This window comes from Callithrix jacchus, chromosome 6 (genome assembly GCF_049354715.1).
Source record: "Callithrix jacchus isolate 240 chromosome 6, calJac240_pri, whole genome shotgun sequence".
Taxonomy (NCBI): domain Eukaryota; kingdom Metazoa; phylum Chordata; class Mammalia; order Primates; family Cebidae; genus Callithrix; species Callithrix jacchus.
Genome location: NC_133507.1, coordinates 90,155,149 through 90,178,564, shown reverse-complemented (window position 1 = coordinate 90,178,564; position 23,416 = coordinate 90,155,149). Strand labels below are relative to the sequence as shown.

At 32.6% G+C, this 23,416-nt stretch overlaps 1 protein-coding gene and 1 long non-coding RNA gene across 5 annotated transcripts in view; one reads left to right on the top strand and one right to left on the bottom strand.

Moving 5' to 3' along the window:
- Positions 1-1,125: 1,125 nt before the first annotated feature.
- The window catches only part of LRP1B (LDL receptor related protein 1B), a 1,941,900-nt gene continuing 1,919,609 nt past the window's right edge, over positions 1,126-23,416 (bottom strand). For all 4 annotated transcript variants that reach the window (XR_013518953.1, XM_078327882.1, XM_078327883.1 and 1 more), the window contains 5 exons: positions 17,496-17,572; positions 9,181-9,271; positions 7,855-7,999; positions 4,496-4,591; positions 1,126-3,017 (listed from right to left, as the gene is read on the bottom strand). Coding sequence is in view for 3 of the 4 variants with exons in the window: in XM_078327882.1 (XP_078184008.1) it covers positions 2,877-3,017; positions 4,496-4,591; positions 7,855-7,999; positions 9,181-9,271; positions 17,496-17,572 (550 nt within the window). In the remaining variant the exon portion in view is untranslated. The remainder of the gene's footprint in view (positions 3,018-4,495; positions 4,592-7,854; positions 8,000-9,180; positions 9,272-17,495; positions 17,573-23,416) is intronic.
- LOC144576665 (uncharacterized) lies at positions 12,440-19,062 on the top strand. Its single transcript, XR_013518954.1, has 2 exons — positions 12,440-12,591; positions 17,076-19,062. It is a non-coding gene; the product is annotated as an uncharacterized LOC144576665 (long non-coding RNA).

The following is a 23,416-nucleotide window of genomic DNA, read 5'->3' as shown; positions in this document are numbered from 1 at the left end:
TTACTGAAATGGATAGAAGGCATTTGTATTTCTAAATATCCTTCCCCATAAAGGACGACAAAGAATTACTTGGCAAAATGCCAAGAAGTTGAAAATCATTGTTCTAGATAAAAAGGTATTTGGGTAGAGAGGCAAGTTTATCGGGAAACATTAATGTTTATAAAGTATCTCCCACCAAACCTTGAAGGACTAGTTTAGGAAGCATTTTTTGATGGCATTTATAAAGAATTATGACTTTGAAAGAGAATTATACACTTAAATTTCTAGTACTTATAAAAATTTTTTCAATAGAAAATTGAAATAGAACACAATAGAGTTATGGAAATAGATTAAACTAACTTTGCATCGTTGAAAACATATATTTATCATGTAAAGACTGAATGTAAAGTAACCGCAGGCCCCCCAGGTTAAAAAAACACTTTCTGAGCTCTCTTCACTATTATTTTTACTAGGGCTCTAGTGAGAATAGGTCATTAATGTCAGGTCCCAACCAGCAGTCAGTTGCATATCATATATGATTTGCTAGATATTTATACTAACGTTAACTCTACTGATATTACACCACTCTGTGGGGTCTGTTTCTTTGAAATAATAATTTCAGTTGCATTTACCCAGCTCTGATATCAAAAGGTCCCTTCAAATAATATAACTCAATAATAAGTAAATGAGACACACCTATATTTTCCACCTCTAGTCTGATGCTAAAAAGTAGGTATAGCGAATAACAATTCTACTTACAAAATAATGTTGAAATAGCATCTAATGGAATCTGATTTTCTATAAAGTACAATTTTGGGGAATAGAAAGGGACAGGAAGAGCTTTGGCTTGTTTCAGCATGGCTGTTACACTACTGTGTACAGAACCCCTCTTTCTATTGCAATACGGAGTCTCTGGCAGGCACAGGGAAAATTAGGAAAAAGTAAGAGGAGTGTTTCTGCTTTATGAAAACAGAAAATGCCTTCTTTGCTGTGCATTGAAAAATGATGCAATGAAATCAGATTTCCCCTGGAGAGTATTATGTTCTAAGGATATAAAAATGCTAGGTTTACTAAAACAGTTTGATCAGAGTATTTAGGCTACATAAACAAATTTTCTTATTTTTAAAAACTACCCAACACAAGCACTTAAATATGTAGAATTTCATTTTAAATAAGTCAGTCAACAATTTTTTATAAAGTATTTAACACTTCATTGTAGAAACATAGGCAAAATGACTATATTATAACCAAAATGAAAAATACTGTTCAATTTAAAAAATGTACTTAAACAAGAACCTGAAAAAGTTTATGATATGCATAACATTGTTCAAGCAAAATTGCACTAGTATTACGTAAATCAATAGTTTATAAAGGCCTCAATATGGCAGAGTTTAGAAATAGGTAGTATGCATGCACATAGTACAACAAAAAGTCTTCTTATAAAACAGCAATTTTTTTAATGCTTGTACAAAGGGATAAAGAGCAACCACATATTTAACATATTTCATCTGTTAGATTAATACAGTATGACAGCTAAAAGTCAGTCATGTCTATCAGAGGAACAAAAAGCCCTCCAAAACTTGTGAATAAATCTTTTGTGCCTTTAAAGATATTTGTATAAAAATGCTATCCTTTTTTTTTTTTTACAACTTAAATAAATCACACTTGTTTCAACTCAAATTTGAAGGTAAACAAACCAAATGTGATGGGGTCCACGTGTTCTGTAAAACCCAAAGGAACCTGAATACCAGAGCAACTGGTACAGCATTTAGACTCTCCACCTTTGATTATGGACAGATCATTCTACAACTTGGAAGGTCCTTGAATATATTTTGGATAGGGCTAACAACAGATTAGTTATATTGTATCTTGAAAATATTTACCAATCACTCTATATCCTAAAATGTCTGCTTTGCCCTTTGCTTTTGACCTAGCAAAGAGGATGTACTCACATAATTGAAATTCTGTCATCAATTTGTGTGCTTATATATTATTCTTTAGTGTTCAGTGTGGTAAGGGGTTGGGTTAATCTTCCTGAAAATGCCTGTGATTGGGAAAAATTACATAAGACACAAGTACCCAATGCCCTGTTGTGCTCCAGGCTGGCTATCTTTCTCGAGACTGAGGAAGAACAAAAGGTCTTTTCCCATAGCAAGTGCAGTCTGCCAACTTTCAGTTACATTTTTGCTGTGTTCTACCACCTAAATATAACTATTGCTTACAAGGTGTATACATTTAATACATCACATAGAGTCCACTAAGTTTTGGAAAATATAGTCATCTGTGTTCATGCAAATTATTAAGTTTATATACTTTTAAATTTTGTCCTCAAAATTCTCATCTATTGCTTGGCAATCTAAGGCTAATTTCAAAGCAGGTGATGCTGAACTTGTGAGAGCTAGATATTTTCAGCAGAGTCTGAAACAACCATTATGGGCACAAAGAAGAGAGCTGACCATTCTCTCATTTTTCCATCAATTTAAACAGAAAAGTAAAATGAGACTGTATTACAGCTTTCAAACCATATAATGGAAAAGTGCAGAGATTCTCTTTGTTGATTAAGTACAACCAAAAGAGTTCATATAAAATAGATTGCTCATATTCACACTACAAAGGAATATGTTGTTTTTAATTTTAACAAATTCAAAGGTGTGTCATCAGCAGCATTGTTGTAAATTGTACTGTAGTGCAGTTCTTTTTCATAAAAATTCCATACAAATGGTCAATCAATAGTCATCAGCAAAAAATAAAACCCAAAAAACTCAGAAAACAATTAATCAGGAAAAAGATAAAGAAAGAGGTAATGCTGATGCCAAAACAAGTATAATACTGTTGGAACATACAAAAGTAATCCTTATATTTTATACATTTATACAGCATATAAAAGGGATCACTGATTATGCCACTGTCTCTCTTATACCAATTTCTATTTTCTTTGGAAGCAGTTCTTTCCTTTCATCAACACTTCCTAAGGAGTTTCGACAGTTTTGCCCATCCATATATAATTTTGCATACACTGGATTGGAGTAATTTGTTGGCTGAAAGAGAAAAAAAATAAATATAATTTTGTTTCTGTTCTTGGGCACATTACTTATTTACTTTCTAGAATGTCCATCTTCCAATCCTAACAATATTTATATGTGATATGTTTAATTTATTAAATAGTAATTATTTAAATGTAATTTAAATGTTATGTTTACAGACGTTAGTCAACTCGAGCATGGTATTACATAAAACCTAATTTTATGATTTTCAAGTACCTTGTGAATCTAAGAGCAGCTTTGACATATATAAAAAGAAGAAATCTTTTTGAAAACTATGTTCACTGAGACTGTATTATAAAAGCACAAACGTGAAACTAAATGGTCATATTTTCAGTTTTATGTTGTCCCTCTTATTGCTATTACAAGCCTATCGTAGCAGGTAAGATGTATTTTCAGAAAAGCGTTTAATTGTTTGGTGCTTATAATTTTTCAACATGAACTCAAAAACAAGCAAACAGAAAAAATGTATGTAAGGAAATGTATTAGTGGAGTAGACTTTAAAATGAAAGCTATATTTTTGCCTCAAACAATCTATGTGTACTTATTAGAAATATTTTTGGACTTTTTCAAAGAATTGTGATGTACAGTCATCTTAAGTTTCACAAACACTTATGGCATTTTGAAGTAGAACAGAGGCATGCAGTAGTTGACGTCTTTGAGTTGGAAAACATACACATAAAACGTTCATTATTTAACAAATTGCAGTTTATCCCAAGAAGGTTTTGCCTAGTGTTTGTTTTTGTTAGTTTTGCTTTGTCTTTCCAAAAAGATAGTATATTAAATCTTAGTCACAACAAAGAAACATTATAATCTTTGAGCCATGCAAATGAGACAAACATGATAGAAAATGAGGATGAAAACAGTTGATGGGAAAGAGGATAAGGGAGAGAATTCTTATTCCTCAAAATCTTGATATGCATATTTTATTCCTCTTCTGCTTAAAATGAACTGTGTAACTTTAGACAGAACAGCTTTCTCTAAACACCACTTAATTGAAACATGTTTTTGAGAATGGTTTAGTTAGACCATCTGTAATTTCTCAATATGATGACACATTTTAAAGTACAGTCTATTTAACTGCACATCAAATTTGTGCATATTAAATAAAGCTCCATGATAGAAAATGAATAAAATCAAACAAAAGTTTAAATTTAAATTATTCAGTTTAAATTTCTGGCTGGAGCTTCTTTTCTAAGAGTAACAAATACTCATGTTTGTTAAGTGTCTATAACATTTCCAAATCCAGTAGAAGAGATATTTCTACTTAATAGCTTGCCTAAAATGATTAAGTTTTATATGTAATTTTGCATAGACAGAACACATAACATAAGCCCCCAATTTAAATGCTATTTTGAAGTCTCTTGTTAATTAAAAACTTAATTAAGGACAAGCCTCTAAGTCTAGTAATCAGTCTTTGATTGTGAAGGTTCTGTGATGGAATGGATATGGAATAATGAATATTCTTCTCTCACCCCAGCAGTTAGTGGTCCTTTCAAATCAGAGTTTAAGTAGATGGGCGGCGCTGTGTGTGGAAGCTTGAATGCACTGGGCCCTCCTATGTACCTGGCCTGTATGTAAACAGAGAGTTTTAGTTTCTGATCTAATATTATAGAACCATTTTTCATCAATACAAATAATGTTAATTCATAAAAATCACATAAAAATACTCTTTAGCCCTAAGCCATTTACAATGTGTTCATGTTAGCTCTAACAACCTAAAACAAAGATTTGCTATTAATATTGAATCTTTGCTTCATAGGTAGACATTTCTCTCACAAAATTCTCATTCAGAAAATATTCAGACATTCCAAGTAAGAATTAGCATGAATCTGGAGATAAAACTAGTAAATATTAAATTTTCTTTTGTCAACTCTTCAAATAATTCTGTGGTTACCCACAAAGTCAAATCTGTTTTATTAATTTTATTAAGTACTCTTTTTAATTATAAGATACCATTGAGCTAGAAATTTTACCCACTTTGAAAATAACAGAAATGAGTGTTCTAAAAATTTTTCTTCACATGTAATATAATTTATACTGATTGCACTATGCATATTACAAACCCTTGTAACAGAGTGAATACTCTAAAACATTCATATGATTATTAAAGTTGCTTCAATGTGGCCCTCTGTTTTTTACTACTGTCTAAACTTATTAGAACTAGCTGACTTTTTTCTGTAGTTACTCATTTGGCAACAATTAATATTTACATTCAAATATGAGGATTCAGCTAGACTCAGTCATCTAAGTAATATTTGATGTAATTTTCTTTAGTCATCAAATTGGTAAATAAATATTTATTGAGTATTACATGCTAAGTACATTAAAATATATTTGGGGGCACTGAAGCATAGTTTTATTTTGCTAGAATAAATGTGGAAAATGTTTAAAATGTGGTGTAAAAAGCTATTCTCTTTAAGTGTACAGAATTGGATTAGTTTTATCACTAGATATAAAAATGATGAGGGAAAAATGAGAACCCTCCTTCGTATGAAAAACGTTTAAAATGTATCCTTATTAATCTATATATGCATGAATACTATATAACTCTATTATTTAAGGTGTCTTTCTCCTTCATAGATGTAATAGATTATCAAATATCAATGTGTACATTATGTATCATCTCTCAACTTCTTTGATATTTTCAAGCAGAAAATATCAAAAGTAAGGTTACCAGGATTTTTCCTTGAAAAATTCCAGATGTAGGAGTGAATTAATTAATAATAAATATAAAATTATGTCTAATTAGGGAAGTATTATTTTAATGTTATCTGATAGTGCACAAGTTATCCATGTGAAAAGATTGATTGATTCTCATAGAAGTGAATATTTGAGCATCAGTTGTAGGCTTAGAAAGTCTAATCATGAATTCAGGACTAGATTGAATACGTGGGATCCTATTCAACTTCTTCAGGAACACCTGTGACTGTGACTGCAAAATAATTTGAATGTAGATTGGCCTCTTTGGATATTTACAATGTAAAAGCCCATTGTCATGAAGTGACTTTTATACATCAGAAAAATAAATAACTATTCAATAAATGAGTGAATAAGCCAAGAAAAATTGTTTCTTAACAGCAAATTGATACTCTTAATTTAGAGAAAAATATTCTAAAATTATCAGAAACAATATTCAGATAGTTCAGTAAAGTAAATCTTCGTAAATTTAACCAGAAAATTGTATCATTTATATATTTTTCTTAAAGGTTGCCAACCTGAGCTTATAGTAATTAAAAAGTAACAAACATTCTTAAAAGGCTGTAGATTGCCAGGCTATATGAATCAATGAAATGTTTAAACTAGTAAGGATATTATGACAGAAAAATATTTCTCAAAATGATTTAATTACAAAGGCGTGTAAGGACACAGCTTAGTTGGTTCTTCATTTGAACATTATTGGAAATAGCATACTTACTTTGAAAATAAAGTACTGTACTCTTTTATAGTTAAAAATATATCAACCAAGATTTTTACACTAAGCTCTATGTCTAGTTTGCTAATACCTCAACACATTTGAATAGAGCATTATTTTATATAAGCTATACATATTTATGAGATACAACATTTTGTTATGTTTTTATACACATATAAATTGCAGAAAAATAAAATCAGAGCATGTTGCATATCTCTCACCTCATATATATTTATGATAATTTGTGGTGAGAACATTAAAAATCCTCTTTTCTTGCTATTTTGAAATATACAATACAGTATCATTAACCACCGTCACCCAACTGTGCAATTGAACACCTCAATTCATTCCTTTTATCTGTGACTTTGTACCCATTGACCAACATCTTTCTTCCTTTCTTCTTCCTCTTTACCCTCTAGTAACCACTATTCTAATCTCTACTTTAATATTAACTTCTATAGATTCCACAGGTGAGTGAGATCATGTGGTATTTGCCTTTCTGTGCCTGGCTTATTTCATATAACAGTATCCTCCAGCTTCATCCATTTGCCTCAAATGAAAGGATTTCTTTCTTTTCTTTTTTTTTTTTTTTTGGCTGAATAGTATTTTCTTTCTTTATCTATTCATTGTTGCTGCACACTTATGTTGATTCTATATCTTGGCTATTGTGAAGAATGCTGCAAAAATCATGGAAGTACAGATATCCCTTCAAGTACTGATTTCCTACTATGCATCAATTAAAACCAAAAAATAAATACATTTTAAAAGAATGATGCAATGTCTGAAGTGATGAAAACAAAATTATCTTGTAAGTATCCAGTTCCTAACAAATTAAAACCCCAAAGAACCACACTGTATTACACTGTAGGGAATACTGGGAGGGAGGGGGTAGAAAAGAAAATGTCTCACTGAACTATTTGTCAGGCATATTGCTAGAGGCTGTGCATGTATTGGTCTTCACCTTGTGTATGTTTCAATCTTAAAAGTCAGTGGATTTACTATGTAACAGACCTTTATCTATCTATAGATCTATCCATCCCCTGAAGAAAATCTAAACAATTTGCTGTATGGTATCAATACTAAAACATTTTTTAAAGGAGTTTTGGTTTACTTTAGGGGAGCAAAGTTAGATAATGAGTCATTTTTCAATAAAAACAAATAAAAATAAGTAAAATGTTTACGAATGAACTAAATAAATAAATAGATGTTTCTAAGATGTGTTATACTAACTTGCAGCTTCAGGTGAATGCAGTCCATAATTGTACTGCCTCTTTAGAAGAGGTGATATCATTCAACACATAGGAAAGTCCTTTATTCTACTTTGGATAACAGAAAAACTTGGTGAAATTCAGAACCATAAAACAATGATAAGACTTAAGAATGTCAGTGCTCACTGCCCATTATCTTAAGACATATTACCTTTGTTGGGTCTATCATAAAGCCAGGATCTAAAAGACCTCCATCGTTGTGATCGTGATCTACCTCATACATGTTATAAGATGGATTGCCAATTTCTACATTTATTCCTCCATTGATAATAGGTTGTCTTCTAATTGTTTTTGTCCTAGAATATATGAACATTAATATGTGTGAGTTTTGTATAAATATCACAACCAAGGTTTATAAAAGTATCATATTTATAGATTTACTGACTTATTTTGAAATAAATTGACTAAATTACATTTGTCAAGTAACAGGGGAACAAAAAAGTAATATTTTGATAGGCTATTTTCCCGATTGTTTTAACTTAATAAAAATACACTGGAAATAAATACCTCCTAAATCACTAATACCACATCATTTGAAATAGAATATTTACCAATCAATTATTTTTTAAAATTCTATTTTTTCTCCTTCTTTCTGAAAACTATCTCAACAAAATAGTGATAAAGAAACTCTAAAATAGATTGTCTTCAATCAGTAAGTCGCATGACTAGAATTTTGTTTTATATTATTCAGATACTAACTCAAAAGCACTCAGTTTTTAAAATTATTTGGTTAAGGCTGAGGGGTACAAGTGCAAGTTTGTTACATGGTTATATTGCACATTGTTGAAGTCTAGACTTTTAGTGTGTCCATCACCCAAATAATGTACGCTGTACCCATTAGGTAATTTGTCATCATACACCTCACTTTCATTCCCCACCCTTCTAAATCTCCAATAGCTATCACCCTATACTCTATGTCCATATGTACACATTCTTTCAAGTCGATTTATAAATGAGCACATGTGGCTCTTATCTTTCAGTAGACAATCTATTCCTTTAGATCTAAAAGTGCATTTTCAAATAAATTGAAATGATACTTCTAGTGAGGTATAAAGCAAGTGAATCAATGCACTATTTGTGAATGAAATGTTAAAATTGGAGATGTACATATGCATATCAGTATCACTGTATTAACATTACTAATTATACACATTAATATAAAAACGTGCTCCTCAGAGACCCTTGCTGTTTCAAGGAAAGACAACTGCAAATGTAAAATTCTACTTAACTACTGAATAATATGATCTCCTGTTCGTTTTGCTAGAATATATAAATGGACCATTCCATTAACATAACATGGGAGAAGATTTCTCTAATTTATAATCACTTAAAATAACAGAGAGGTATAAAATGATTTGAAAAACATAGTATTTTAGAACTGAAATAAAATCCTGTTTTAAAAAATAAAAAAAAATATGTTTCAGCATCTAGTTGTGTGATTTATTCACTGACTGCTAATCTGAACGTTGTATCTTACCTTCTTTTTCTTTTACAAAGCACTAAACCAATTACTAAGGTGGTTATCAAAGTCACCAAGAGGACGAGAGGCACAATGATGGCAATGCTTCCTGGAAAATAAATGAGTGAATAGATGAAGAAATAAATAAAATGAAGTAAAAATTGATACAACTAAATACTTCATTGCATCAAATTACATTGATAAAACAAAAATAAGCTTAGCCAAAATGTTTATATTTCTGGTTCATAATTATGTTATTGGAAAATTGCTCTCCTCCTAAATACTTGATCTGCTGAAATGTTTCTTTAGATACCTTTCATTTATGTGTTGCATTTAAATATCTTGAGATTAGAGATCTGAGTTTTCTGTCAGTCTGAGTTTAGTGTTTCCCATCACACACATTTACTTGCAATGATGCAAATATATGCTAGTACGTCTTTTTAAATCAACTATGACTGAATAAATATTTACACAGTTTCACTGAGTACATTCCCACCCTTAGTTTTGTTCCTTTAGCTATCCAAACTTTCTGGTCATGGGTCTATGTGGCAGAAGGAGTATCAGTGTTTGATTAAGATGGACATTGGTGTAAATATTGGTTTCACAACTTACTTGAAATGAGACCTTAAGTAGGTTATTTAAATACTTGGAGGCTCATGCTCTTCAACAGTAAAACAGAGACAAAAAGATCTACCACAAAGGGCAGTTAGCTTGATTCCACAAAATTAGGGGGCAAAAGGGTTCTCTTTCTCATGTTCTACTTCCTGAATGGTTTTAGCAAACCATATTTTAAGAGCTGGCTTATGTGGCAAATGTCAATTATTTTCCTTTCTTCCTTATATATGAAAATGATCTTGGGTATTAACACTAACAGAATAAATCTTCAAAAGTGGTCAGTGAAATTTAGTCCTTGTTTATATACATCTGAGCACAGGGAAGTAGCAAAACGAAGGAGACTTTGTTTTCCATTCATGTAATAGATTGGCAATAGGGTAATCAATTTTTTTAGTCAGTGAGTAGGCAGACAAAAATAGCCCATTGCTAATAATGTGAACCATGGGAGAATACACCCAAATACCATTTATTGTAGGAAGAAAACTGAATACAGAGTTGCCTGATAACAGAAAAGAATGAAGTAGCTAATATTACCTTTTCTCACTGAAAAATGTCTAGTACACATGAAACAAAGGCTTTTGTCTACTTTGAATAGACCTCTGGTTGATATAATCAAGTCAACTTAATCACTGGTTAACCTAAGAAACAAAGCAGCCCAACAACTAATTAAAATTTCACATGGAAATCTCAAATGGATTAAGAATAGAACACTACAAATTCTAAAACTATATGAATTTTTCTTGCAAATACATGTGCATGTGAAAGTATCAAGGTAGAAATTAATGGTGATATTATGCACAATAACCAGCCACTTAGAACTTTATTATAAATATATAGATCTGATTTAATAGCTTTATAGCCAGAGCAAATCTGGGTAAGATAATTCATACTGGAGATCGTTTGCCAAAATACCAAAAAGCCTTCATTAAGAAAATTTCACGTATAAGTATCTAATTTAGAACTTCAAGAAATAACCTGCATAAAATAACCAAATAACCATCTCTTCTAGCCACTTCTTTAGACACATTCTAAAATGCAAAGGTCATTTTGTTTTTTTTCATGTAGTTATGAGAACTTCATGTGTTTGATACTCCTATATTATCTCCTTGGTTTTGGGAACGTGAACTTTATATGCATCTGTAATTTATTAGCAATTAATGAAAGTAGAGAATCTGGCACCTTAGATGGTAATTAACATTTGTTCACAAGTTTTAAATACCAGTGAACAGCTTGCTTTCTTCATAAACTATTACTTCAGCTGATTGATCATGATTTTATCAATACATTGACTTCATTTTTTTCCCTAAAATTTGTGTAGAATTGGTGGGTGTAAAATATCTATTAACATAATTTTAAGGTATATAAAATTTATTTTCTCTCAACGCAATTATAACATATCTTTTAAAATAGATTTTACTTGTTCTACAGTTTGACATTCCTGAGGTAGAAAGCTGTTAATTAACTATGATAGAAAACAAGGGTTTCTTTTTTTTTCCCATCACAGATGGCAGTTACAATATCATATATTACAGCACTGTGTTTAAGAGCCTAGACTTCTGATATGTTTATGTAACCAATCAAGGTAACTACTATAGTGCCTAATGTCACTGATAAATAATGCAGGGTAGAAGGTTGGCAAGTTTTTTTTTTTGTTGTTGTTTTTTGTTTGTTTGTTTGAGATGGAGTTTCGCTCTTGTTACCCAGTTTTTATTGCTGGAAACCACAGATATTGTTAAAATTGCATTATAGATATTATAAAAATAAGTATTTTTTCTGGTAGCATATATGGCAGTAAATTTCTTACTGTAAATAAAATGATTGAGCCATATTACAGGTAATTCTTTTTAACAGTACATTGTTAGTGGATTATTAGAAACTGATTGAAAAATATACACTCAGTACTTACTAAGGGTGGAGAGAATATCTGAAGTTTCTCATAAAAAATAGAGCAAGTCTTGTTCTGCAACATGCTTCTGGAGCCTCATTATGCAACATTGTTCCATTAGAAGAAAGAATTGTATTTTTAAAGTGCTGTGTTGAGCCCCTTTCCATAGAAGAGCTGGTACAGCATAACTGTTGAGATAATGGACTCTGGATCCAGGCTACCTCTATTCAAATCTCAGTTTTGCTGTTTATTACCAACATATGCTTAGGCATATTAATTGTATTTGTCTCAGTTTATTCACCTATAACATTGGTATCATCATTACTAGCTATCACATAGCGTTATAGGTAGGATTATGCCAATCATAAAAAGTCCTACATACACTCTTAATAAACAATCAAAATATATGTTCTCATAGCACTCTATGCATACTTTTATTCTGCACTTTTCACCATACATTGTATCAATTTGTTTTTGAGATCTTTAATGGCACAATCTGTTTCTCTTTGTTCTGCAAATAGTGCAATTCTTAGGCTATCACAGGGTCTACACATTCAATTCTTATTTAGCAAGTATATCTTAAGTGCTTGCTATGCTCCAGACCCTCAATACATACTCTGTTTCACACCGAGGATAAAAATGACCCTTCTCTCATGTTGCTTGATATGACAGAAGGCGACAAACAAATGGGTTCATTCACTATAGTAGCATGAATACTGTATTAGGAAAGTATGCATTGTTCTGGGAATATAAAGGAGGCGCATCCAACTAGATCTGGGCTGGAGGATGACTAGTGTGTTTCTGGGGCTTTAGGAGCAAGTCTTCAGCAGTCTGTGAAGAGACTTTAAAGGCCAAGAGGATTAAGACTAAGGAAAAACAGTTGGGCTAGACACTGCTGGAAGGAGATGTGACTGCAATGGAAAGCAGAGGTGAGATTATGGAGTATGTAAGCCATATAAATCAGATGGAAAATTGTACTATAGTTTTTTTAAAGATAATGTTGAAAAAAATTTAGGAAGTAACATCTAATGAGTATATTGTTTGATTCAACTTAGAAACGAAAGAGAACGTTAAGAATGGAACTTAAGTGATGATTCAGTAGCCAGGTGGATTGGCTCAAGTCTCAGCTGAAGCATCACCGCCTTTCAGTCATCCATATGGACAGAAAGGGAAACACAGTATAAGAAAATGACTGTGGGTAGGGAGCGGTGAAGAGATCATACAGGGACTGAACTTGAGATCCCTGTAGAATACAGATGATATAGATACAGATATATCGAGCAAGCAGTGAGATATGTGTCTCAAACTTAGGAGATAAATCAATATTGAGCATAGGCATTTGGGGGAAATACACAGAGTTGATAAATCATGTTAAGAATCTATGTCTTGGCCGGGTGCGGTGGCTCACGCCTGTAATCCCAGCACTTTGGGAGGCCGAGGTGGGTGGATCAGGAGGTCAAGAGATCGAGACCATCCTGGTCAACATGGTGAAACCCCCGTCTCTACTAAAAATACAAAAAATTACCTGGGCATGGTGGCGCATGCCTGTAATCCCAGCTACTCAGGAGGCTGAGACAGGAGAATTGCCTGAACCCAGGAGGCGGAGATTGCGGTGAACCGAGATCGCACCATTGCACTCCAGCCTGGGTAACAAGAGCAAAACTCCGTCTCAAAAGAAAAAAAAAAAAAAAAAAAAAAGAATCTATGTCTTGTCAAGGAGAGCATATCCAGGACAAGAAGAGAGTCTAGTGATAAACAAGAGAGTCTAGTGATAAACAATAAATTAACCACACAGAATAGAAAGGAAACAATGTCACAAGGAAGACAGAGTTGCTTCAAAAGAGGTAGGAGAGAAGCCAGAAGTGTTCAGTCTTATGAAGTTCAGAGGAATAGAGCATTTTATTTACCAATCAAATTTGCAGTAGAATAATATTACATAAATTATGGAATTACAATGACTTCCTTTGACATATTGGTCTATCCTATTCTTTTTTTTTTTTTTTTTGAGACGGAGTTTCGCTCTTTGTTATCCAGGCTGGAGTGCAATGGCGTGATCTCGGCTCACCACAACCTCCACCTCCTGGGTTCAGGCAATTCTCCTGCCTCAGCCTCCTGAATAGCTGGGATTACAGGCACGCGCCACCATGCCCAGCTAAGTTTTTGTACTTTTAGTAGAGACGGGGTTTCACCATGTTGTCAAGGATGGTCTCGATCTCTTGACCTCGTGATCCACCCGCCTCGGCCTCCCAAAGTGCTGGGATTACAGGCTTGAGCCACCGCGCCCGGCCTTGGTCTTCTTTCAGTCTGCTGGACATGTGCAACTCTTTGTTGCTCCACAGGTGTACCTGCTGTTCCTTATTCTTCTGACTTGATCCTCAAGTCTCAGCTGAAGAGTATCACCACTTCAGAGAAACCACTCCTTGCCATACTTTTCCATTACATTCTCTATCTTTGCCTTTTTTGCCTTTTTTGGTTTTGCCTCCTTCACAGACCAATAAAAACTTACAATTACTTTATACATTTGAATATTTCCTTTTTTATTTGCTTCCTTGTTTTATTGCTGTTGACTCCATTAGAACCTCAGCGTCGCCGGGTGCGATGGCTCAAGCCTGTAATCCCAGCACTTTGGGAGGCCAAGGCGGGTGGATCACAAGATCGAGACCATCCTGGTCAACATGGTGAAACCCCGTCTCTACTAAAATTAGCTGGGCATGGTGCCGCGTGCCTGTAATCCCAGCTACTCAGGATGCTGAGGCAGGAGAATTGCCTGAACCCAGGAGGCAGAGGTTGCGGTGAGCCGAGATCACGCTATTGCACTCCAGCCTGGATAACAAAAAGCGAAACTCCGTCTCAAAAAAAAAACCCTCAGCTTCATGAGAAGAGGCACCGTCTGACCTCCTCACTGTCTTGTCTCTGGGATCTAGTGCAGTACTTGACACTTAGCAGAGACTTGATAAATATTTGCTTTGGGAGAAGTGGAAAGAAGACATTCTTTTCTTGAATTTTTCAGTTATATTTCTGTATTTGCAAATGTATAAATTCTGGTATCATATAACCAGTTTATTTTAGTACTAAAAGATAATAGATGATATAAAAATGATAAAGACAAAGTAGAAAAAGAGATACAATGACCCCCTAACAGATATCTTAGTCCTATTGTCACTATAGTAAAATATAGCATTCCTACATTACTGCCCCACAAATGCTGAGTAGGTTTTTATCTTTCATAATTTCAGCAGATACAACAAATAGCACAATTCAAACACTGAGTATTCAATGCTCAAATTTATGTGAATTTTAAAATGTTATGTAAATTTAAAATAGAAGTATTCAATGAATATTTTATCATCCTGACTTTAAAGTTCTTGGAAATATCTTCGTAAGAGTCAGACTAGATTTTTAAAATGGAACCTGAGCATCAAGCCCTAGATAATAGATCTGCCTAATTCCACAAGCTGCTTTTAGATACTTCAAACATCAAGAGTCAGTAAACATCACTATCACTATTCACAGATGATTATGAAAGCCATGCACAAATCAGAAAGGTGACTCTTTGTGTAAATTGAGGCTAATTAGCCAGACAGAGGCAGTGTACTCTGGACTATGCCAACCAAGGCCCACTGATGATGGAAATGAAGATTTAAAAACACATTTCTAAAGTTTCATCTTTCTTATTGGGCAGATGACTTCTGCTCAAGTTTGGGGAAGGTTTGACAATCATTCAAAACCACTAAATTTTACCCAAAAGAATAAAGGTAATCATATTTGGTTGGAAAGGTCAGTTTAACTACCTTTTCCCTTCTTTCAGAGCTACTGAGGCAAGTTTCTCTAAGCATAAATGTCTGATGATAGGCATCTAATAGAGTCATTATTTGGTCAAGTTTCTCAAGTCGGTGATAATTTGACATTTATGTTGCTAATAGTCCTTTCAAAATGCACTAATACTTCTATTAAGTTTCATGACTTTAAATCAGTGATGGGAGAAAGAGCTTCAGTGTTATTGGAAAAGGGTTACAACTATTTGCAACTTTACTTTAGCACTATTGCAGGTAATTAAAACCAGTTCCTTAACATTTGCCCATGCAAATCATTGGAGATCCCACTCTAACAGAAACACCTGGAGCCTTCTAGCTCCAAGCCATTTTCCAAACACCAAACATTTCCTTTGTGGATGGTGCTAACACAAAATTTCCAAATTCAATACATATTCCACACTACTTCTTGTCAGAGAGTTAAAAAAAATTTTTTAATTGTTTTTGATACTCTAAAAGGCTGTGTATCTTCTTTATATTTGATCATTGAGAAACCACCATCGGAAAGGCTGATGCATTTTTTCAATTCCCAGTTGATAAATGCACCATGCTCTACAGGTTTATAACTTTAAATGCATTTCTTTCATTAAAAGTTCCCTTAATGATTGCTTTGAACTAGTTCATAAAATTATATATAAATTAGTACACCTCCAGAGTTATTACTGGTAGTATATTTGAGCCCTAAATCCTGGGAAGAGAGATAAAGCATATTTTCTTTTTTCTTTTGTGTCTCAAATTGGACAAGACACATTTTGCCCCCTCTAACCTTTGGTCAACCAATACTCCAAATTCCACTGTGGTAATCCTACAATTATATGCTCATAGCTTCCCTGGGGCCTCTCCCTTCCCGGAACTAAGGAGAGCACACAAATTCTAAGATCAACTCAAAATGCTCCATAACAAAAAATCACTCATCTCACCTTTCCAAATTTAAATATTCATGCCCAGGCTGTTTATTATAGACCTATTTTCCATTTTTCAAAGATGCCTAGGCTTATTAATAAACCCAAATTAATCTCTAAATTAGCAAAATTTGGACAATGACATCAAAACTGTCTGGGGGCAGAGACAACAAACGGGTATGTCAGCAAGCATGGAACATCTGCTTCTAGGGTACAAAATAATATATTTTATACATTAATAGTCTTTTTCCTTTTTCACTAACTCTGAAAGAGTATGCTTTTTGCTTGTTTTATGAATCCTTCCCACCAGCAGTAAAGGACTAGGGAATAATTGCTAAGGTAAGCAGTCTTCCTTCAAGGATATTACATTTTCCTTTGCAAATTGATTTACACGAAACAGACATTACAAATTTTTCAAAGGTTTTTCACTCATGGTCAAATTAATGACAGTATGTGTGAATTTCAGACATTTATTTTGAAGAACTTTATAACATCATTTCAGGTCGTCTGTAACCATACACAGACACACAATGATGATGTAGACACACCTGACCCTAAGACTATGGCTGCATGAAAAAGATTAGCAAAAATGTTGATCTATATTTTAACATATTTCAAACCAATACTTCAAAGATAGAGAAACAGTAAAACAATTTAGATCTTTATTAAGAATTGCTTGTTTACTTACTTCTCTTTCAGATTAAAGTCTGCTTTTTACCCCCATGGCACATTGAAATGCATTCCAAGACAATACACTTTGCTCTAATTAAAACATGGAATTATTTTTCTTCCTGAAGCATTATCACATCCATTGTGATGTCTGCAACTTTTGCAGCTGATGAACATTTCGAAGGAAATGCTTACATTAGGTTAGCAGATGTGATTCTGAAAACTCCCCAAATCTGAGATAAACTCTCCCAGCCTAAAGGAACATGTACATCCTGGATCCTGTAATTAGATGTGAGTTCAGTGCTTCCTCGTTCAAAAACGCCTGACAGCTGTGAATCTCTTATAACATTCCATGAAGAAGACTTTTGAAGACTCACCTCACTCAATAATGACATAAAAATGATTTGTATGCAATGTATGCTACCCAAAATATTAATCTGAGAAACTTACTTGTGCTGATATGATCAGACTTGCTGCTTTTGGGGGCTGGCCTTTCACACTGTGTGCCTGACCAGTTGGCGGAGCATCTAAAAATATCCAAACAACAACAAAATAGATCAGTGAATAACAAAGCCCACAAGTCTGCTAATGCAGTAATTTTTAACCAAATTAAATGTTATAGGAGCCAGGCATTACAAATTCATGAAAATTAGGTAGGGATTTCTGCTAATTTCTTGCATATTGTTAGTTTGCTGTGTGTAACTTTCATTGGACTTTATTTGTTAAAATACTTTTTAAAATTTAGGTTTATAGTCATTTTACTTAGTCTGCATTAAAATTGGCACATTTCATAGCAGTATTAAAATCTTGATGAATTGGAACTTAATATGAGAGTTATGGAAAATTACAAGTGACCCCTTACAAAAACTGAGTTTGCATATTAAGCAAATCTTTCTGTAGGTTTCTGTGATTTGTTTTTCTGGCTGTTCTAAGTCCAAAGTGGAACTAACTATCAAAAGCCAATAGTCATTGGTCTCAAAGTTCAAGCTGTAGGGTTTTTACTCTCCTAACCAGAGATAACAAAATACAGTGCTTTCCCATTTCAAATCACACTTCTCTATTAATATGAAGTCAAGAGAATGTGCCCACCTTTTGTTGGGAAAAGTTGTTTTCCCATGTAAGTACTATGACAATATGATAAGAAGTAGTTGAAGACAAGAATAATAGATCTGATTAAAAGTTATTATTTCAACAGAAATTGCAACTATGAAATTAGCTAGTTGCATCAAAATAAATGCTGGAACAGTTTTAGTTGTGTTTAAACAATGTCTATGGGCTAACATAAGATGCCTCTGTGCATCTTTCACAGGAACTCCACAGAGAAACAATTTAATTGACTTCAGTTCTTAGTTAAAATGACTGTCAAATACCACCATATCAAGAATAGCTGTACACAATAAAAAACAGCTTCCCGAATCATTCTAGGTGAATCTCTGAGCATGGTGGGCCAAACTAAATAACTGCAGTTTCAATGTCTCTGCCGGTTCTTGGATAGCCAATTCTGATATCTAAGGCTTCTTCATGAACCGAGCTTCTATGATGCCACACAAATTATTTGTGATAGTCATAAAAACAGTATTGGCTGTCCTAAATCATGGGCACATTCTCACAAAATCATTATTACTGGCAAAGTCAAATAATAAGCATAAAAATATGTTTCAAATAAGCATATATAAACTTGAACATAAACTGGCAATGAGGTTACTGTTAAAGAGTTAATAATGATAAATTTATAACTATGAAAATGGAACATGATTTAAATGAAAATTAATAACATTATTAATATTATAATTTAGGTCATGACTCATGCTTTAGCCCAATTTTTTGGTATTACATTATAAAAAGCTTACACATTAAATAATATTCTGTACATCATGTTTATTATAAACTATAATGTAAGTAAATTATTAACATAGATAAATACATTTAAGGCGAAGTCTACGACTGTATTACTAAAGTGAAGTAATAAAATGAGCATATTTTCAAATTATTAAAATAAAGTGAACAACAAATGAAATCATTGTGTTTTTTTCTTTTTAATTTGTATTATTTGCAGATGAATAATCTAGAAAAAGGTTTCAATTCTTCATCTATTTTAATCATTGACCAGTCCACACATAGTTCAAAATAATATATTTGGGAACATTTTGCAAACATGCTTTTGGAGTGAATTCTGATTGTGAAATGCTTTTTGTGTTATGCAGCTTTACATCAGTCAAATATTTCTAATGTACCCGAAGAACATTTCATATGCTCCACAGAAAACCTAATGCTGACTGCTTAGTTATTTCATTGTGTATTAATAGCTGTTGTGTACAAGTCTACATGTGTGCAATTATTTTTAATTATTGCTAGAAACATCAAAATTTACTTTTCACCTTATCTCATTTAAAAGAAAAAAAAAAACTACATCAGGTTCAGTTTAGATAAGATAAATGGCCCAAGGCATATTTTATTGTGTTACTGTGAAAAGAACCTCTGGGGTTCATCATGACACTTTCTGAAAAGTTTTGAAGTCAGAATGTGCAATTGCTTGGGAATTAGAAGATTAAATGCTACTCGACCATATTATGTTCTGACATGAACATCATGTATTTTTAATAATTTATAAAGTAATTATATTTTGAGATCTCCAAATTAGCAGAGATTTTTAAATAAAGAGGATAAGGATAGTGTGATTCTTATTCCAAACTCTAGAATTATTTAGGTAGCACAGGTATTTGTTAATATTACAGTGTAATTATCTAATTTATCCATGGCTTTGAATCCAGTATTTATGATAGATACAAGAAGTCACCTGCTAGTGGTCATAATCCTCTTCTCTTTTAAATTGTGGGAGCCCATTTAAATTCATAATCTTTACAGAATATTTTACTTATTATATATTGGAAAAAACTCTCAAAGACTGTACTAGAGAAATAATTAATTTTAAGTGTTAAACACCTTAATGTGCTGATGATGATCACTTTGCCATTCTCCTTATACTCCTTACAAAATAAGGTTTTATGGCCAGAGATAAAATATGTTCAACTGTTCTGCATTCATCTCAGTCTTAAAAAATTCTCTTTGAGTTATTAAATAGAAATCATTATTCTTGTTGCCTACCTTACAAAATTATAACTTAAAGCATTTGCTGCTCCACAAGTTCCTCCAGCGGTTGATTTAGGACCAAGTATTTTTGCCATCTTTATAGCAATCCATAAATCTTCATACTCTAAGTGGACTACAATGATCAAAGCCATTAATGGCAGAGGATTTAAGAAATACAATATGTGGAGATCATCAAAATTTCCTGTCCAATTCCCCACTAAATTATTTGCATAGCCATGCTTAATATAGTATCTCTGGTATCTATCTCTTTTTTTATTATTACTCAAGCAAAACCGATAGATAGTCCATACTCTGGTCATCTTTAATCTGTACTATTGAAATATACTGTTCCTTGCCATTCATCTTGGGACAATTATCTTCATGTAAGCCCTGCATGTCCCCCGAGGCAATCTTTTCTTATTTTTTCTTCTCATCACAGCAAACAGCTCTGTATTATTTACGTTAAAATTGCAGATGTTTCCCACGGCCCTTAACCTTAGGACAATGAAAATCAGCTTCATCTTATGTGCTGATCACTAAAGGACTGTAAATGATTTAACGTTTTAAACAATTCCATGAATTTTAACTAAGCATCTTTGGATCAGGAACAGATGGATAGATAGATAGGTAGATAAACAGATACTTATTGACTATTCAAATAATTGTTTATCCTGCTTTCTTTACATCGTCAAACAAAGGTACTGCTCTTAGCAGTTTCCTGTTGTCAATAGCTGCATGGTAAATGGTATTGACTTAACATTCTTTGACTTCTCTTTTTTTCCTAGGCCATTCGCACTAAAAAAAAAATAAGATTAATACCAAATTGTTTCCTTAATCTTATTCTTCCACTTCCACAATAGTTGTATGTTATGTGCTCTTAATTACAGTATGTTTTATGGTATTCCCTTTATGTTCTAGGCTAGAATAATGATTATGAAATATGGGAAATGTTAAAATTCAAATTCTGAGGCCCCACGTATTCCTTAAGCAACTTGGGATAGTGGCCAGCATTCTTCATTTTAACAAGGTGAATCTGATGTAAATAATTCCCAAGTCACACTTCGAGAAATACTTGACATACATCATATTACTATATTTTCACAGGCTTTGTTCTTATGCCAAATATTCATTTTTTTATTATTAGGATGAGAATAATAATATACAAACCCAGCATAATTACTCAAAAGATGAAATAAGCTAGATAGAAGTTCCTTACACAATACCTGGAGTGGGCTTATTTATTTATTGTCATTCTCATCTGCGTGTTACTGTATAAAACACATGGTTAATTAATTTGTGGTGTCCATGACCAGTCAGTGCAATTTTGTATAGCTACAATATTTTTTGTTTCAATTATAATTTTCTGTGGCATAGGGAAATAACTTTGTATAAAATCAACAGTGTACAGATACTACTAGGAAACACAATCAACAATTTTAGAATATCAAAATAAGCTTGGCTTTTATAAGGGGACAAAATATAATCTTTAAAATGAAAGTTATTACATTTAGTAGCATAACTGTGAGACATATATTTAAACTCTTAAATAATAACTCTTAAATAGTAATTATTACAAAGAGAATAAAATGAGATATAAAACACTGAAGGTATATTAAAATCTTTAGATACTGTCTTTCCTGTAACAATGATCAATTTATATGAACTGCTCTAGTCATTTTGCAGAAGTGTAGTCTAGAGCCATCCACTTTGGGAGAACTTCAAAATAACATAATGAGATTAATATCTGCTCTCTCTTTTCATCAAATTTAAAGGTCATGGGACTCTTCCAACCACAGTGAAATTCGAAGGTGAACCTTAAAGCAATTTAAAATTGAATTTCTCCTCTTATATATAGGTGCAAGGTTGCCCTTATTAGCCATGATGACGGAGGCATTCAGAAAGAAAAATGTTTTAATATACCCTTTTCTTTCTCTACACAGGAAAAAAAAAAGTGACACAAAGGGATTAAAGAAGCCTTGAAAAACTTGTTTATGGTGGCATGCATGTCTTAATGCTCTTAAAATCTCATTCAATAAAAATTAAAAATATGATTACAGGTTATGAAGCAATTTATGCCAAAGTATTTTCATACAGCAAGGAAAATCAGAAAAACTCAAAGTTACATGCAAAATACTTTTTTTCTCATTAACTCATCAAATTACACTATTTTGGTGGTGAGAATATCACTACCTTTATATAATATTTCCAACTTGAAAGGTCTACTCTTTCTGTATTCCTCGTATCTTTTATACCCACTTCTCTGGCAGATAGCACTACAAGATGCAAAAAAGCAGAAAACCAAAAACCCTAGCATTTTGGGACAGATACTTAGATATTTATTCATCTGCTTAACTTTACTTTAAAATCGTTCCATCTGCTATTGTTTTGCAACAATAGATAAAAGTCCTTAGGTAAAATTATTTCATGTATAAATAAGGATTCTTAATTTTTATAACGTGCTTCAAAAATGTTCTATCTCAACTTTCATGTGAAATGTTCCATGAAGTTCAGTTAATATTTACTAAACTTTATGCTAGATCCCAGTACAGGTACTTTCATATAAAAATATACTCATATCTAACTTCTATTAGAATCCTATGAGTATACATTATAAACTGTATGAAATAAGGAATTTTATATTCAAATAATCCACCCAAAGAAGCAGAAATAAGTAGTAGCAGAAATAAAATGTGGCATTATTATTTAATCATTGTTTTAGATGGCAATGCCATGATTCTTTTTATTCAATACGTAAGTAGGAAAAAATGTTTTTCCTTACTTTCCCATGCCCAGAAGAGTACAGACTCTTAATTTAAAAATAAAAATATTATTTTTTAAAATGCATTTTTTCCATTATATAAGTGTAAGAATTACCACACTGCCTTGGACCTGTGGTCAGCTAAGCCCAATAACCAGTCTCTGGCAGTGGCAGTGAGGGACATATTAATACACTTATTGAAATTAACTTCACATTTTCGTGAAATTCCAAAATACTATAGATACATCCAATATATCTTTAATGATCTATCATTTATAAATTCATCTTAAATGTATACACATTAAATATACCCTTATTATATCTCAATTCATACAATTTTGAACACTTACAGCCAGATACTATATATTTCATTCATTTGGTATTTTTTCAATAGATGCTTTAGCACTATAATTTCTATTTATTCAGTGCTGTTCTCAATCCAAATTTGACTGTTCTGTTTTAAATGACAATAGCTGGGTGTTACTTTGCATTATTTTATTCAAACAGACTAAGGTAGTATTTT